Source organism: Paroedura picta, chromosome 6, assembly GCF_049243985.1.
Source record: "Paroedura picta isolate Pp20150507F chromosome 6, Ppicta_v3.0, whole genome shotgun sequence".
Classification (NCBI taxonomy): domain Eukaryota; kingdom Metazoa; phylum Chordata; class Lepidosauria; order Squamata; family Gekkonidae; genus Paroedura; species Paroedura picta.
In genome coordinates, this window is record NC_135374.1 from 50,056,850 (window position 1) to 50,076,152 (window position 19,303).

General features: G+C 42.0%; 1 protein-coding gene across 16 annotated transcripts in view; it reads right to left on the reverse strand.

Annotated features, from left to right (window-relative positions):
- Nucleotides 1-18,244, reverse strand: part of ROBO2 (roundabout guidance receptor 2) — a 1,095,356-nt gene extending 1,077,112 nt beyond the window's left edge. For 7 of the 16 annotated variants that reach the window (XM_077342391.1, XM_077342385.1, XM_077342390.1 and 4 more), the window contains exon 1: nucleotides 17,530-18,238. In XM_077342391.1, coding sequence (XP_077198506.1) covers nucleotides 17,530-17,653 — 124 coding nt within the window. In that variant the 5' untranslated portion in view covers nucleotides 17,654-18,238. Of the gene's footprint in view, nucleotides 1-17,529 lie in introns of all 16 variants that reach the window. The other 9 variants (XM_077342374.1, XM_077342384.1, XM_077342373.1 and 6 more) reach the window with 5 other exon arrangements.
- Nucleotides 18,245-19,303: the final 1,059 nt, after the last annotated feature.

A 19,303-nucleotide genomic window follows, 5' to 3' on the forward strand; every position in this document is an offset into this window, starting at 1 on the left:
ACAGGACCTGTGGGAGACAAATCCATGCTGACTTCCTTGGATCACCAAATTGTCCTCCAGATGTTTGCAGATCGCTCTCTTTAATATCTGCTCCATTATCTTCCCCACAACAGAGGTCAGACTCACTGGTCTGTATTTTCCTGGGTCATCCTCCTTCCCTTTTTTGAAGATCAGAATAACGTTTGCTCTCTTCCAGTCCTCCGGGACCTCTCCAGTCCTTAAAGAGGTCCTAAAGATGATGGATAAGGGTTCTGCAAGTTTTCCAGAAAGTTCTTTGAGCACTCTCGTGTGTATTTCATCCGGCCCAGGGGATTTGAACTCATCCAGTGCAGCTAAATGCCAGACAATATCTCTTGGCTACTGCCATCTCTCAATGTGCCTAAACCATTTGACCTGTGGGGAAAAACAGATGTAAAATAGGCACTGAGCCTTTCTGCTTTCTCTGCATCCTCTGTTAGAGTTTGTCCATCTGCACCCAACAGTGGGCCTATTGCCTCCTTTACTTTACCTTTGCTCCTCACATAACTGAAAAATCTTTTCTTGTTACAGTGGGCTTCCCTGGCCAATCTTAGCTCACTCTCAGCTTTGGCCTTTCTGGTGATTGATCTACAGTGCCTAGTAACCTGTAGGTACTCTTCTTTAGAGCTCTGTCCTTCCCTCGATTTCCTGAATATTTCCCTTTTCTTTCTTAGTTTCTCTTGAAGTTCTTTGTTTATCCAAATAGGCTTCTTAGAGCTCCTGCAGTGTTTTTGTCTTTCTGGGATAGTCATGGATTGAGCATGCTATAGCTCTTGTTTGAGTAGCACCCACCCTTCACATGCTTCCTTCCCTTTCAGCATTCTTGTCCATGGTATGACACTCATCATGTCTCTGAGTTGTCCTATGAAAATCCAACATCCGTGTCTGGCTACAAGCTTCCTCCCCCCCCCCCATCTCAAAAGGAATTCTATGAGGACATGGTCACTTCCCCCTCGGGTCCCCACCTCCTTCACCTCATCCACCAACTCTTGCATGTTGGTCAGTATTAAGTCCAGTATGGCTGAACCTCTTGTGGGTTCATCTACCATTTGATAAATGAAATTGTCAGCCAGACAGGTCAGAAAGTTGCATGACTGACGACACTTCGCAGAGTTTGTTTCCCAGCACACATCTGGGAAATTGAAGTCCCCCATGATGACAAGGTCCTGCCGCTTGGATATTTTCTTAAGCTTCTCACAAAGTGCAGCATCCACATCCTCTCGTTGGTCAGGCGGTCGGTAGCAGACACCAACCACCACACTGTTTGTTTTCACCTCGGGTATTTTTTCTGTCAGAACATTTCTGCAACAGCTGCCTCATATGGAGGTAGAAATCTGGGGCATATGGGTCCACCACCAAAAACAGTTCCTCATGGGGACACAAGAAGCAGCAAGGCAGATGTCCCTGTTGCAAACTCTCAGAAGCAGCTTAGTGCAGTTGCTGCCATGTAGAATAGGTCTTTACCTTTCTTATACTTCTACTGCATCATAACTCTAAGAAGTAACCATTGCACATGATCTAAAGGGGCTGCACAAGGGAGCCCAATACAGCTTAGCCCCTGGAGAGAAGTTTCTCTGCTGGCTCAGCTTGGGCTCTCTTATCCAGCCCCTGGCAGTTTCAAGGCAAAGAACAACATGGCAAGGGACATATATAAAGAAGGCAACAATGCACCATTAACATAATCATGCAAACCTATTTCTCCGTTGAAATTAAATTACAAAACCTTTGCTATAATAATGGAAGAAAGAGTAAGGAAATTTATACCAAATCCTTATCCATAGTTCCTCTATATATTTGTGAAACATAATGTTCTCATACTACCGAGTACCTGAAAGTCAATATGCTGCAGTAGTTTCCTTTCCTGTAAAGGTGTCGTCATCATCATCATAAAATAATAAAATGTGATAGAGGTTGTGGGAGAAGTTCTGATGCTGACTCAATGCCTTCCTGATTGGCTGTCTGTCCAATGAATGGCCAATCAGGTAGGCTGGCCCACACCTGGTTATTATTATTATTATCATCATCATCATCATTATATTTATTATATTTATTAGGCTACCTCTTTATCCAACTTCTTCCACGAGGAAGAAGCACCGGCTGGCTCTAGTGGCCTGCCTCTATGAGGTAAGCCAGCCAGAGGGCCGGGAACAAGGGTTGGCCAAAGCCTCACTGCCACCTGTGTGGGGGTAAGGCCCTGCCAATAGTGCACCCTGAAGCGTCCCCCCCTGCCTTGCGGTCTGCCTCCACATGGTCCAAACGTACCTCCAAGCCACAAGCTTGAAGCAACTCCTGAGCCAGGCTCCCCACTCCACTGCGGTGCCGAGGCCATCAAACCCTTCCCTGCTGCTTGTCTGGCCACCTCCCCATGGGCTGAAAGGCGGTGGTAACCTGCTGTATCTACATAGGGCTGGGAAAGGGCTGCATTCCTAGCTGGCATGGCCATGCTGGCCCTCAGCACACAGGGAGGTAGGCAGGCAGGCAGCAGGCAGGAATCTCATCACCCGCTAGCCTCGCCATAGCTTGAAGGGTAGCACAGCCATGCCAGCCAGGAACACAGCTCTTTTCCAGCACCGGGTGGATAGAGCAGGCTGCACTCTGCATCGGCCCAATGCCCGTTGCATTCCTGGATGCAACAGGCTTTGCCTCTAGTCACAACATAAAGTGTGTTACAGTACTCTAACCAAGAGATTATGGCAGCATGGATTACATGACCCACTCAATTGAGTTTAGGACAGGTTCTATATAAATTGACTGAAAATGGCATTCTTTCTTTCTACTGTAACTTACGTCTCAAAATACAGGAAGGACCCAAAATATTTTCCCATGAGCAGATTCAAACTTCCTGGTCATGAAAGATTAAGAATTTTTTAATGACTGGTTTATCTGCGATAATTTATAATATTCACTCTTGTACACATGGAGAAAATTAATCTGCAAAGGAAAGACTCTGTTCAAACAGCGTTGCATAAATCAATAGAGTTACCACCTTTAGAGTATGATGTTAATCCTCTACCATGCTTAAACTAACATTTCAAAATTGTTTATGCTGAATGCATGTTACTCCATATGGGGCATTAATGACAAAACTAGCAAAGCAGCATAAATTAAGGGGCTGCAGCCTACAGCTGTTGTGAACTAAGCATACCTGCTGAACACTGAAAAAGCAGAACTCATTCCATGAATCTTGAGATATTACATTTCCCGTGGGGTGGGGGGAGAGAAGGCAGCAGCTGGAGGATAACTCAGTTCCAAAATTAGAGTAGGATCCAGTAGCATCTCTTTTGTCAACCAGGACCAATCATGATACTTTCGGGAAAAGAACTGAGCAATATGTTTAAAGTTTGAGGAGATCTTGGGATCATGTCAAATGTAATTCCTAAGGCTAGAGAAGAAGGGTCAGACTAAGGCACTGTTTCTAGAATCATAGTGTTGGAAGAGGTCATACAGGCCATCTAGTCCAATCCTCTGCTCAATGCAGAATCAACCTAAAGCAGTGGTTCTCAACCTGGGAGCACTGCCACTAGTGCTGGTCTTCCTGTAGGTGCCCGTGCTTAGCTGCCAGCCACTCCAGCAGTGCCTCCAGCACAGCATAGTCTCCCACCAGGCACTCCAGGTGGTGGCACAGCTCAGCGGAACAAGAGGCAGAACTGAACTGAGAAAACCCGGGGGGGGGGGAGCAAATCCTTATCCATGGTTCCTCTATATATTTGGGTCCTAGCACCATTGCATTTCTGCTTGCAATGGGCTTTCTTGCTAGTATACAATACTGAACGATGGATCTTCACACCATTGGTCAGCTTTGGTTTAATTTCTGTGAAGGAATACTTGCATAATTTTATGGTTGGGGGTCACTCCAACATGAGGAACTGTATTAAAGGGTTGCGGCATTAGGAAGGTTGAGAATCACTGGCCTAAAGTATTCAGGATATCTGTCCAGCCACTGATAGAAGACAGTCAGTGAATCGGATCTCACCACCTCCTTAGGCAGTCGATTCCACTGCTGAACTGAAAAATGTTCTCCTGATATCAGGCCAATGCCATTCTCTACATAGTTTAAACCCACTGTCTCCAAAACCTATGCCTATACATTGGCAAAAGGGTCCTCTTGCACACTACAAGAAAAAACTGGCCGAGACTTACCTCGGCCGAATGTTGACGCAGCGGAGGGCTTGCTGGGAGAGAGAGGCGATCACCCAGAGGCCCTCCAGTGTGTGTGCTGCTGGAAGGCAGCACACACAGCGTCAGGGGCAGGGTAGGGCCCTGGTGACTATTTAAGTCACCATGTGCATGGGTCTCCCTCTTCGCCTGGAACGCTGCGGGAGCTGCTCCCCTGCCACCCTCCCTATGTTTTATACAGATTGTTCAGGGTTTTGAGGTGGATGCTTTTGGTTTTGTTTTCCAATAATTGTCACAGCTGCGGGTTTGCATGGGATGGAGCCTGTTGGCAGGGAGTCCGGTGTGCGATCGGACTCCCTGGGGTTTGGGGCCTCTCTTAAGGTGGCGCATATACGAGCGTGGCTTACCCAGCTGGGAGGCCAGGGGCTCGTTTGCCAGGTGGCCTGGGGGCAGTCAAAGCAGGTTGACACCTGGTGGCTCCCCCGCATAGGTGGAGCGGACTTAGCGGCGGTCTTCAGTAGGCAAGGGGATCTGCTCTCCCGGCTGGGAATGGTGCGGGTCCCCAGGGCGCCTCTGGACTCTGTGGGTTGTTGGTGCAGTCTGCTGACTGCTAGTTCAGGCTCCCTCTCCCATGCTATGTCAACCCTCCCATGGGGAGATAATAAAGCTGTGGCCTTGTTTATCCCAACATTGGTGTTGCGTCTTATTCCAGCATATAATGCCCTCCTGCAAATCAATACATGCTTCAGATTAAATACAGGAGGTTTCTTCTGTCTCTCAAATTATGCATTTCATGACAATCATATATTCTGAATAATAAGGTCACTGGAAATATTTTTGGTGGCTTAGACCTTATCTTTGATACCTTACTTGGTTTAGAGTTTGTTCTTAAGCATCTGGTTATCACAGAGCTCTGTGATCATGATAAAACTTAAATTATATCCTGCTTGGAGAAATGAATGAGAAGTCCCAGGTTTCAGTTTACAAATTCATAGAATATTTGGGGTTTATTCTTGTTTCAGCTTATTCACTCTTTGTATTTATAGGTGAAAATACTGTTTTATTAAATTGTTTGTTGTGAACTTTTCAAGTACGATCCATCTCACAGGATGAGACCAAATAGAACAGTCTCTCCATTTAGTTTTACGACAAAGATGCTTGTAATTCCTGACTCTTATTTTGTTCCAGCATTTGCTAGACAATTTTTCATTCACTGGAACTGGGGCCAGTCACAGACCCTGTCCGCATACAGGCTTCATAATTAATAGCGTTCCTTAAGAACAATAAACCACATAAGTGGATAAGTCCACATGAGCACTCCAGGACAATGTGCTAAAATGCAGACAAAAGATGTTGCACTTCATTTATAGCTTCAGAGACTCAGTGTTGGCAGCTGGCTATAATCACAGACTTCGTGAAATGAAGATTGGAAGCTGTCTCTACTAAGCATGAAAAGCATGAAACACACCCAAAACAAAATAACTTCACCTCATCACGTAAACCAGAATCTTAAACCACAGGGATCAGATACTTAAAATGATGCTGGAGTAGTGGTGAACCCTGACTTTCACATGGAACTGTGCACAAACATGATTCTGTGGAAGAAACCATAGACATAGATAAGATAAACATAGAACAACAACAATGAGAACATTTAATTAATTAATTTACTGTATTTCTACATGAATATTTTTGTTCATTGAAACAATGGGTAGTAGAGCACAGCAAAATGGTGACAATAAGATGGGGTGAAGATTCATAGGAACTGTATAGGACTGTATGCACAGAAAGCAACCTGGGAAAAGCTTTGAGCTGATTGGGAACAACCCAGTACAACAGACTCCCTACACATGATTGGCAAGCAGGATGTGAGCCAAACCAGCTGTTGCTTGAACATATCTAATTCTAAATAGAATTAAATACACATTAAGTCATAAATGTCCCATATCTTAATTGGATGCAAAATCTTACACACAGCATATATACTGATATTTCTGCAAACAAAACCAAAGCACCTTACCAAATTATAAATTTTAAATCCAAAGCTGATAGAGCAAAAGCTAATTTCCAGTAAGCTGCAAGAATTAGCCTCTTGGTCACATCTTCCCCAGGTCTGCATGCAGGAGGATTCAAAATCTAATCAGGTAATCAGAAAAGGCTGCATCTTCAAACACGAAACTAATAATAAACTAAGATACTTTGAAATAGTCAATTAGTGGAATATTATTTTGAGAGATGCTGAAAAAATTAATCTCCTCCTAAAGTCAATACAGTTGGCAGGAGTTCTGTCTCAGCTATTCAGACCTAAATAATTCCCAAGTGATATTGGCTATAAATACTTTTCACACTGAGTTCAGTGAATAACTGGTGATTCCTATCAGACACAAGTTTTTACCACACAATTCAAACAGTACACTGGCAAGTTTGATTATACATGACTTTAAATATTTTACTGGAAGACAATATTTTACATAGGTGAGAAGTGCCACATATACAAAAATAATAATGTCCCCTTTACCAATTAAAACCCTGAAATGTTCATGTGCCATACATTTTCTCTTATTGAAAGCAGTAAGAGTCCTTTTTGCTAACTCACTGTTCACACTTAAGTCACAGACAAGAGGAAAACAATGCTACAAGATTCAACAGGGCTGTCGCTTTGACTTTGCCAAGCCCAATCACGGTGGACTGCTACATAGAAAACGCTGCAGCTTAGACTGATATTCTAAAATTTATGCCATCTACTACAGGTATTGAAGTATCAGAGTTAGCTTTTCTGATTATCTTGCTGCAGAATTGTTCCCATCCAGGCATGGGAGGCCCCAGCCTGGTGGAATGAGCTTCTGGAAGAGCTAAAGGCCCTGCCAGAGTTATCAGCTTTCCACAGGGGCTACAAGATGGAGCTCTTCCGCCAGGCATATGGTTGAGGATGGGCTGAGGCCCTGAAGTTACCATCAGTGGATCGGCGAGAACTAGAATTAGAACTAGCAAGAGCAAGACCATAGCTCCTTAGGATAGAGCTCTGACTGCTGCTGCGCAGGGGAGGAGAGATGGGGAGTTAGCTTCATAGAACAACCATCTTTTAATGTACTAGGGATTTGTGGGTTGGGTAGTCTTATTATTTTATTGTAAACCGCTGCAAGTCTTTGAGAACGGTGGTATATAAGTCAAAATATAAAGAAATAAATATCTTATTTCTTAAATTATTTAAGAAACCTTAACATATTTTACCAAAGTCTTATTTCTTGTGAGCCCACAGGTCTGAGCGCTGCTCACATGCCCAAGATGTAGTGACACAGAGGGACCCAGGTTTGGGACCTTGACATTACTGAACTTTTGGCTCATCCTAGTAAAATAGTAGTATGTATAGTGCCTTCTGATAATGAACAGTGCTGCTTCCAACTAAGAAAGTATGTGAAAAATAGGGTGCTGACTAAACACAAATCTAGTTATGAGCAATATTGGCATATTTGCAGAAACAAATCCTCTGGCAATAATATTTTTCACTCTTTCCATGGCACATTTCCGATACACTATAGAACAACTGATTGCACAATAAGAATCTCTGTCACTAAATGCACAACTACCATTACTAATTCCAACATAACCTACTAACAGATTATTCAAAGTCAACTGTAGGCTTTCACTCAGAAAACAAGATGGCAAGTATCCTTATGTGAACAAAATTATAGCTTTGAAAATAGACCAATAAAAGGATCAAGCAGAGAGTATGAACACACATGCGGGTCACAGCTCTGGAGATAGTACTCTGCTTCTCCTTCACTAGTACCTGTCATCATACCCAGTTTTTGTACCATCACAGATGTTGGTGTCAGCTCCACCTAAGGCTAAGGGAGTAGGATGTGAGACAAGACTTCTTGGTACTGGAGCATGGTACGTATGTAAATAAGATGCCTTGGTATATAACTGTCCTGAGCCGCAAAGGAGGGTGGTATATAATATAAATGTAATAAAATAAAATACATACAAAAACTACATGGGGAGTCTGTTTCAGGATTGCCACTGTGGTCTGGTCTGCCATTTAACCAGTTTTAACTGAATTTTAAAATTTTAATTCTTAATTGCTGTTTTAATACATTATATATGTTAGCTATAATGTTGTACACCACCCTGAGCCTGCTTGCTGGGAGGGTGGTATAAAAATCAACTAAATCAATATTTTAAATAGTGTTTTGTTTGAAATGATCAAGACAAGATATTGGGGATGCAGGGAGAAGGGAGAAAACATTTTTAAAGGGGAAAATGGTTCAGCGCAGAAGACTTTTCAAGGATTGTATTCCTTACTGATAACTGTTGTCCAAGGAATAGATAAAAAAACCCACATTAATGCTCAACAGCTGACCAAGTTCTGATTTGTTCCTAACACTTTTGAAGGGCAGTAGGGTTTACAGAAAACATGAACAGGTACAGTATAAATTGTATAATACAGTAGTAGTAGCAGTGACAAGAGCAGTAACAGTACTAACAGTAACAACCAATAGTAACAATAACAGCAGTAATGATTGAATATTAACATATCAACTGTAACTGTAACCATAGATTGGTCAATGCAGGATTACCCCTTGTTGTATTTAATAAGCATATCTGTTTGGGAAGAGGACTTCTGGGGCCCCAGTAGATGTTGCTGGTTTCATTTGGCCTCAACCAGTCCCTGAGAGACTGCCTCTCTATCTATATTCCTCAGAGTGCTTCACTTCAATTAGTGTGTGTTCCCTGGCCCCAAAGAGGTACCTCTGGTTCCTAACCCCAAAGAGGAACCAGGGCCAGGACATTCTCCATCCTGGCCCCCACCTGGTGGAATGAGCTCCTGGTGCACATCCATGTTCTGCCAGAGCTGTCACAATTCCACAGGGCCTGTAAAATGGAGCTCTTCCACTAGGCTTTTGGTTGGGGCCAAAGTTAACATCTACCAGGCCCCACCTATCAATCTACTTATTATCTATGCAAGAAGCCCCAGACCATAGCCTGAACTTTGGAATTGGAAACTGTTCTTAGATCTTCTAACTGGCTTGTATTAATCATTTTAAATTAAATTTAATTATAATTTATATTTTAACTATTATATTTTAGGTACAAAATTGTACAGTGCCTTGAGCCAGTTCACTTAGAAGGTGGGATAAAAATCAAATAAATAAAACTAAGCCTCTCACCTGCAGAAGCATGGGGCAGGGGCCCAAGTACCAGGCCACAGGTATAGCAGGACCCAAGACAAGTAAAGCTCAGGAAGTCAGAGATAGCCATGGAACAGCAGCTGTCTCTGACCAATGCTGCCAGGGGATCCCTGATGGGGCAACCCAGATATCATTCGCAAACCATTCCACCCCATGTGGCTGCAGCTGCCCCAAACCAAAGGCTACCAGATCATCTAATGAAAGAGAGGGCATCATGCACACAAGGCCATATGTGTGTGGTAGAGGACCCTGACCACCCAGTGAACAGTATAACTGGAGATCACTGGCAATGCTCCCCATGAGGCAGCAACTTCCTAAGGCCTAGCTGCCCAGTCATGTGGAAGAAATAGCTGAAGAAATCCATCACCCCCATGGGCCAAAGCACAGCCACCACATGGAGGGGAGTGAATATGCTGCTGGCACTGGCCGCAAGAAGGCTGCAGCAGAAGATCATCTGCAATACCCACATGCAAATGCCAATCCTTGTGGCCATCTGTGACAGCAGTTGCAGGGTAAGCAGAGAGGCAAGTGGTCTCACCTTGGAACCGTGAGCTGGCATGTATGCCACTGTTGTGGCTCCCAATTTACCAGTGAGGTTGCCACTTAAGTGAAGAGGATGTGCTTGAGTCCTGCAGATAAGGCTGTTCTGCTGTGCTGAAGCCTTCCCCAAACAGGCTCTTTATTTCTCACTTGCAGCAATTGTTTGTGAGCAAGGTAAGAGCCCTGGATGGACTGGTTTCAGCCCCTGGTCTTTGTTTGGCACCCCTGTGTAATTAATGCATTTAATTAATGCAGCATGATGCAGGCTTCAGGAGCCCCCAGCTGCTTTGGACATCCCAAATTTTGCCCCCCACTCCCAATGTCAGCAGCCCTGAAGCCAGGCTTTGGCAAACCACCTTTGAATGTCTCTTGTCTTGAAAACCCTGTGGGGTCACCATAAATCAACTGTGACTGGGTGGCAATAAAAGAAAAAATTATGCCAGGTGCCCAAAATACTATTTAAATATAAAGAAATCACAAGCAGTGGTATTAGGAAAGCCTGAAGCCTGCTTTCTAGGTTAAACTAAACCGAATATGAAGTTTTAATCTTATTTTTTTCTAGTTCTTTGTTTTCTGTTATAAATCCTTCTTAAAAACTTTATCATAGTGTGTTATTTTGTCTCAAAGGGAAAAGAAAATCCAGCTGACTGTAATTTCAGGTTTTACTTTCAGGTACCATTTTATCTCCTAGATTCTAAATCTCTCGGCATCAAAGTTAAATACTACCAGGTACTTTCAACAGTCAACTGAAAGTTGTTCTGTGGAACAGAAAAACATGAGCAACTGGATGGGTAGAATTACATAGATCCAAATGCCTAGGGTTAGTTTGCTGTCTTCCATTTTTGTCCTACTACATCATCTCATCTCCTTTTAAGCCTCCATCTACATATTACAAAGTCCTCATGGGGATAGTACAAAAATTCCATATCTCCCTGAAGGCCATGGTCACTGACAGAAAAGAGCTAGTTTGTATCAAAGGCACAAACCTTCTGTTGCACATGTGATACAAAGTCCTTGTGTTTTTCCCAACAAACACGATGGCCTTGCAATGTGTAGATGAAACCAAATAAAGGAAACGGATAATAGGTAAACCATATCCACACACTGAACACTTCAGAGGCACTTCACAAACGCATAGCCATTTCTCCAGTTCTATCTAGAATCAAAATCAACCTTTGATCTGCCTTTTTCACACATTGCTAAAAATAGCATTTTGCCAGCTGAATGGTATATAGCGCTAAATATTAGCCTCCTGTCCACTCTTCACTCCTGACATACTTGGAGGAAATCTCGGTGCTTGATTCGTACCAGTCAGGTTTCTGTCCTAGCCTGGGGTGGAGATGGTGCTAGTCACCTTGATGGATGATCTCTGGCACCAGCTGGATTGAGGCAGATTAGCCATACTCGTATTGCTCAATCTGTCAGCCACGTTTGATGTGGTCATCTATGAGTTGCTGTCACACAGCCTCATCAGAGCTGGGATTTGGGGAACAAATGTGCCACTTCAGCGGCTGTGCTCCTTTTTCCCAAACCAGGCACAGAGGGTGGCAGTGGGGGAAACTCTGTTGCACCTGTATAGGCTTCCTTGTGGGATCCCACAAGGCATAGTACTCTCCCCTACATTATTTAACATATTTATGCACTCTCTAGGACCTTCACCAGTTGTGGCTACTAGTCCCCTACTTGTCCTCGGACTGTTTGGCCACAGTGATCCATGCAATGGTCACCCCAAGATTGGACTTCTGTAATTTGCTCTATGCTGGCGTACTCTTGTCCTTGACTCAGAAACTCCAGCTGGTACAGAATGCAGCAGCTAAGATCCTCACTGGTACATCTTGGAGGATCCATATTCAGTCTGTGCTGAGGCAGGTGCACTGGTTACCAGTTATGGCTCAGATCAAGTTCAAAATTTTGGTTCTGACCTTTACGGCTATATGCAGCTTGGGCCCTGCCTATCTGAGGGACTACTTATGCCCCCCCACAGGGCTCTTCGCTCTATGGGTACTAATCTGTTAGTGATCCCTGGCCCCAAAGAGGTGTGCCTGGCCTTGACCAGATTTCCAGCCTAGATTGAGTTTCCAGGAGAAATGAGGGCCCTGACAGAGCTATCGGAATTCCACAGGGCCTGTAAAACGGAGCTCTTCAACCAGGTCTTTGGTTGAAGCTGGGTTCTTTAAGGATATTGCCCCCCCCCGGCTTCACTATATTATCAATTGAACCCTTTGTGGATGGTTGTGGAAGAGGTGGAAGTTTATGGTTATAAGGATTGTGGATTTTATGAAATCCACCTTGAGATCCACCAAGGAGGAAGGTGACTATAGATTTAATAAATAAGCAGACAAACAAATAAATAAGGGATAGGGTTGTTCATTCTCAGTTGGGAAATTCATGGAAATTTGAAAGCAGAGCCTGCAAAAGATGAGTTGAAGAAGGGAACAACCTCAATATGTTATATTGCTAAACAGTACATCCTCCAAATAGGGCTGCTAACCTTCAGGTGGTGGCTGGAGATCTCCAGGTAACAAATAGCAGAAGAGAAACATCTGACTCCTGATCCATTGTTTAATTTTGTAGAACTGTAATGTAGAAGTAGTTGGATGCATTTATACATTTAGAAACTGTGTTTTTGTTTTATATGTGTATAAAGGGTAGATGGGGAAGAACAGAGATTCCCAACAACATACCTTGATAGTAAACCTAAAACCTAGCTATGATGTTGGAAAAAGCACCTATATATCATTAAGATACACTCATACAACTATGGACAGCATGTCATTTATTTAGAATGTACAATATCCTAAAAATAAACCCAAAGTAGAAAAAAATGATTTTTAATTATAGTTAAAAAATCTCAACCTTAAAAACTAGACTGCAATAGTAAAAGGACTCTTCTCAGTACTACCTGTGAAAGGGCACTGAACTTTTTCAGATATGTCTGATAAAAATATGATCTGGGTTTTTTTTTTGTATCCCACTTTTTACTACGCAAAGAAGTCTCAAAGCAGTTTGCAATCACCTACCCTTCTTCTCCCCACAAAAGATACCTTGTGAGGTAGGTGAGGCAGAGAGAGCTCTAAGACAACTGTGCCTAGCCCAAGGTCTCCTAGCTGGCTGCATGTGGAGGAGCAGTGAATCAAACTTGGTTCTCCAAATTAGAAACCACCACTCTTAATCACTACCCCAAGCTGGCTCTCAAGGACTAATTACTATTGGTTGTCTACTCTTCTACAGTGTCTTTCAAGATTTCTCCATTAAAATCTCAACACCTTCACATTGGAGCCATAGTTTTACATCCACCTAATAACTTCAAATAGTATATTAGTGGAGACAATTTCTGAACTAAGTTGATCTAGGGAAAAGCACTTCTGCAACTACATTTACCTCCTGTTCTTGAAACAAGAGTCTTTTTACCTAAAAGTAACCAAGTCATTAAATGAAACTGTCAACAGTGCAAAGAACTACCACATCCAATGTAGACATCTTCTCAAAAAGCAACAACTCTGTATTATCTCGATTCAGGTTATTCTCCCTCAGCCACTTGACCACCACTTTTAGCCACTGACTCAATACAGAATTAGTGTCAGGTGATAGGCAGCTGGGTGTCATCAGCATACTGATAACAATCTCACCCCAAAACTATGTGTTATATTAAACAGTACAGTTTAGAGAACCAAATGTTGTACGACTCATTCACACATTATTTCTGGTCGTTCAGGTCTATAGTGCATCTCATAGATTTGATTCAAGGCCATTTGATCCACAAAGAATCTGGCAATTTGACACATACTTATCCTCCTTAAGGGACTGAGACAACTATGTCAATGTTGAAATGTACTGGGCATGATTCAGCAAATGCTTTGCCACAGTCACCACCATCACATAGGCCTAGGGATGCTGTGAACTTTGCCATGAATAAGGTCACCAAATGAACTTACTATAACACTGGAAATCTGATGAGTTGTTGGTTAGTTCAGCAAACTGCCCTAGCTCCTTATAGACTTGCTGTTGAAGAACAACTAAATTGCCTCCCCAAAGCTCCCCAAAGTTCTAGAATGGCAGCCATCAGACTAGAATGATATTCTGAAGGGATGGAATCAGTGCTTTTCCAGATCTTTCCTAAGAAGGGCATATTCATTTGCCAGTCCATATTTATTCAATGAGATTATTCCCAAGAAGAAGGAAATCATCTTATTCTCCTTACAGAGACCATACTGCATTCATTTCCACTCATTTTTTGAAAACTATTTGCAAGTAAGCATGTGCAGATTTGCAGTGTGTAGTTTTTATTAGCAAAAATTGTGTTATGTGTAGAAAAGAAAAGTACACAATTGTCTGGGTGGTAAGATGGAAGTATCACCTTCCAATAAAGGACAATGGGATTCTGGCAGGGGAGGATCTTTTCCAGGGATGTTTTGGCTTTCTAGTTCATTCATTTTACTTGCAGAGACCATATTAAACCCATTCCCTTGTAAGTATAACAGTCACCACTGTGGTGAGCTCTTTTGCAAAACACCTAAATCATAAGTAATAAAACTATGCTAGCCAATTATCCTCAGAATTAATTAATGAAAACAAACAAACTCATCTCACCCCTCACCCCAGAGAGTCTACTTTAAAATTAATTCATTTTGGAAGACAGATTAAAACTTGACTGTAGAGCAAATACTTGTGTCTGTGCAGTAGTGATACTGAGATGTAAGATACAACATGCATGCCTGTAAAGTGGGTGTACAAAAGTCCTATTCTTCAGCCACTAGCCAATCAATAAGTTAGTGACATATTTGCACATGGTGATTACCAGGCGATCAAATTCACAGGAGTTTCAGAATCCTTAATGATTATTGCACCCCCAAGGACAATAAACCTACTTGTCTCAAAATCAAGTCTGAAATAATATCAATATTAGACCTGGTATTTATTTTATTATTTCCATTAGGGGCAAAACCCATTGCATCCAGGAATACAACTTGCGCAGGCCAGTCGAGGCCCCCCAAAAGGACCACGAAGGATTTTGCAGGACTCAGTGAGCCTTTTCAGGGAGATGAGCACTGGTAGGGATCCTGTTCCTAGGCAGCCCTGCCAAGGCCTGGCACAGCCATGGCTAGAGCTGTTCAGGTCAGCAGGAACACTAGTATTATTATTATTGAGAAAAGACTGATACATCGTATATGAAAGGGCCCATTCTGACTGATGAGGGCCACAACAGTTCCTTATCTTACTATTTCTGTAGCATCAGAAGACTCCTGATCATCTGGGAAGATCCACCTTTGAACCTCTGTACCCATATCAATATTACTTTTCCTGGAAATGAACAATGCTGACATGGAACTGTTTTGTGGGGTTCTCCTGCACATACTGAAGCATCTAACATTGCCTGTGCTGTGCCTCTCACATTCATACTACAGCATCCCCCAAGCTGTTCAAGAACCATTAGACCCCAAATTGTCAGTGGTGATATGACTATAGAACAAAGTCAGTATTGTGCACTGTTGTGTAGCTCTTTTAATATCCCTTCGGAGGCAGAGGCTGTAACTTTTTTTTAACAATAGTAATCATAATTGTTTTACCAAGTTTTTGAGCATTCCAAAGAATTGCCATTTAAGATGTCTACTTGATTTATTTGATTCTAAACATAAGAAAGGGGCAAGCATTAAAACACACACACACGCGCGCACAGCTGGTCAGCAATGAATAACCTGACCACAACATTGTTGGATGACTCAATAACTTCTTGAGTTCTACACAGCCAGGAAATCCTGTGTTTATATATGATGTGATCCACAACTAATTAAGGCTGCATGAAAGGTTGTCTTCTCACTAGTGGAACTGCAAATTGCTGAATGTGTTTCTTGAGTGCACAGTGCTCATTCATCCACTTGTATGTGTGTGAGGTCAGTAGTAAGCACTCTGAACAGGGATACACAACATTTAAAACATTTACAGTGCACCAAAGCACATTTCCCCCCCTGCCAAATACAACAGTGTAATGGTGAAAAAAGACATTTTGTTCCTACACTTGAGGTACGCGTCACCAGTGAAGTACAACAGACTTGGTTTTCTCTAGGCCCATGGCAGTTGTGCCTGCTTATTGGAAGCAGCCTTCCCAAGTTGTTCCCTCAAGCAATTTTGCACATTTTCATAAACTTCCATATTTGATAGCAGATTCACACTTCCATTTTGATAGTGGACTGAGACCATTTTGATAATGTAGGTTAGCTGTATAGGTAGGAAGTCCATCTGTTCAGCAATAAGATGAGTGAAATCTCTTCCTTTCATAATCGCTAGAAGCCTGTGCCCAGTTCAGCACTACATAACCCATAATGTACAAAACCACATTCCCCTTCCTTGCTGCTTGACAGTGGAAGGCAGGAAGTTCAGCAAAGATTCCCACATGGGGCTTAACAAAGCATAAAAGAGTGGGTAAACATCTGTCAAAACCAAGGCAGACATGTACACATGCCATAACTTTCTATGAAATAAAACCTGGAAAAAGTAAATACCTGTGATCTGTTTGCTACCTTTTGCTCTACATGTCTCAGGCAAATTTCCTTGAAGGTACAGTATGTAGATGGTTTGTAAAGTCTTCCAACAATGTACAGGAGAGAGAAAGGAGTAGAATCAGACTCCTGCTGACATGCTATGATGAATTATTAAAACTTCTTCTTAATGTTGATGTTACTCTTTAACCTCAGATCACAACACTGACAGCGGAGGAAAACGAAAAGTGCTATTAAAGCTGAGATCAACTTGAGAAGAACACGCGTCCTGGGGTGCATCTCATCAACAATATTAAGAAACGACTGGGGACCAGTGCTCTCCAGCATCACTGCAGCCACATTGTTCGTGTTATTTATACTCGAACGTTTAACACTCATTAGGCTACGTGATCATCATTTTTTTCCATTTTAATATAATAGACCAACTTCAAGAAGTAAAACAAAGTGAACTTTAATAAAAGGAATATTTAATGAAAAGCATAGGTCCCATAAATCTCATCCTTGGTTTATGGCATGCAAATAAATAGACTGCACCCTTTAAAAGCCATAAGTGTTTTTTCTTACCACAGCAAAAAAAAATCCAATAAAGTTAATGTGATTTATCTTTATTAACACATCAACATTGATAGAATCAGCTATCCCATTAGGAGTGCCGGTACTGTATTTCTGTAATCATTATGTTCTCAATAATGTCTGTCCAATACTTTCTTAAAATATACTAAATGCTGCATTTAGAACCAGTTGAGTCATTTGAGGTTTTTGTTTTCTTGCAAAATAGGTCAGTCTCACAAATCTCCTCCTCATCCCCTTCCTCATTCTGAAATTGTCAATCAATGTTCTTACCATTTCAAGCACACTAATTTCTAAATCACCTGTTATAAATATATATGGAAACATTCGCTATATATTCCACAAAGACTCTCACATATGTTTCCTACTATTTAAATCAATAGCACCATATTCAAAACTACACAGGTGAAAATGTACTGGAGACACAACATATTTTATATTCTGCCTTCCATGCAGAAATTCTTTTAAATTCAAAGAGCAATTAAAACCTCAAAACATTTAAAACAACTAGATTTATTACCCAGAGGTCAAATATGAATCCTGCTTGCTTTCTGAATTTTCCAACAGACATTCCGTATAAAACTTTTATCACTTACCCCCCTTCCAGTGTTTGCCTTTGGTCCTACTTAGCTTGCTGAGAGTTGGTCCAGATAACAGCAACGTCAAAATAAAAAGAAGTTCAAGCATAGTAATTTCCCTCCGACACACTGACGATACCATTTCCACAAGTTATTTTCCATAAATTTTTCTTACATCGTCTCCCTCACGTTCACCCCCTCTCTGTTTGCTCAGGAAGGAGTAATTAATCACTGAAAAATCAGCCCAAGGAGCAGCTTTGCCATTCTGAAGTAATATCTCAATGATGTAGCCCTGAGGAACGCCACATTTCTCACTGAGCCAGCTTCTCCCACACACAACATGCAGCCAGCACCGCTGCTACTACAGGAGCTAGAAAAGAATTCCTTGCTTCTCACTTTGGCTTCAGTGGGAATATATTCCTCAGCTTTCACCGTATGATTGAAAATGATAAAAACAGTAATGCCTGTGTCCAGCAGAAAAGAGGAAAGATGTCAGGATTGTGGAGGGATGGGGGGAAAAAAGAGAAGCGATGAGAAGCAGTTGTACTGACAGCTTTAAGCCTGACTGTCTGATCCTAATAGCCGTGCAACCAACCAAATTGCTCTTTTAAGAGTAATAAGGCTCTGGTGAAAGCTAGTGTCACTGCCACTTGGGTAGGTAACACAGGGCTTGAAAAGCACCAAGCCAAAAAAAACAAAAAAAACCTGTTCAAGATAACAACTGCCACAGTCCCAGTTCAGAATGCTGAGGGCTGCACAGAATACTGTATGTACACAGTGTGTTTAATCTCTATTGTGTGCAGGAAATTCCCTGCTTCAGACTGTATGAATGCTCAAGACTTAACTGCCTGTTAGCAATGCTTTACCTCATGCACTGTGTGCCTTGAGAAGAAGATTTAATCTTTGTAACACTAATTATTCATAGATTTATTTGAAATATTTATGAGAAGGGAGTAGTGCGAGCTTCTGGATTCTTTAAAAAGTAAAGAATACACTACACACACAACATATGCATGCATACTCACACAGGAATAAAATATTATTTGCTCTGTGGAACCCACATGACTCCTAAGATTGCTGTTTGTATGATGCACTTTCATTACTTGCCCTCATGTTTTTATAAAGGCAAAAATAATTACAGTAAAAGCAAATCACAAAAAGATCCTGCCTGCCACTTATTGCCAAATAAATCTTTCGGACAAGCTGTCTCTGAAGTTTGCTAACACTAAAAGTTCATTTAGCCAACTTTTCATCTGCTTATTTACAGCACTGTTCTGCTTTCCTCCATCTTATCCCCAAAACAACAACCCTGTGAGGTAAGCTAGGCTGAGTGATTCGCCCAGTGAGCATTCATGGCAGAGTTTGAACCAAGATCTCCCAGATTCTAGTCCAGCACTCTAACCACCCTATTACAGTGGCTCTCCTGAAATAGTTCTTTTTCCTAAATTCATGTATTTACAGTACATCATTTAGAGCAGGGGTAGTCAACCTGTGGTCCTCCAGATGTCCATGGACTACAATTCCCAGGAGCCCCTGCCAGCAAACGCTGGCAGGGGCTCCTGGGAATTGTAGTCCATGAACATCTGGAGGACCACAGGTTGACTACCCCTGATTTAGATATTTAAGTTCACATATTCTGCGTGAATTAATTCAGTAATATAATTTAGTACTATTTAGAACTTTTCATTAACCTATGTGGTTTCTCATCCTCTTTACGAAGGTAGTGTCCATCAAAGGTATCCTCGTAAAGACTGCAAGGAACAATGAAATTCTCAAGCTACACACAGAAATT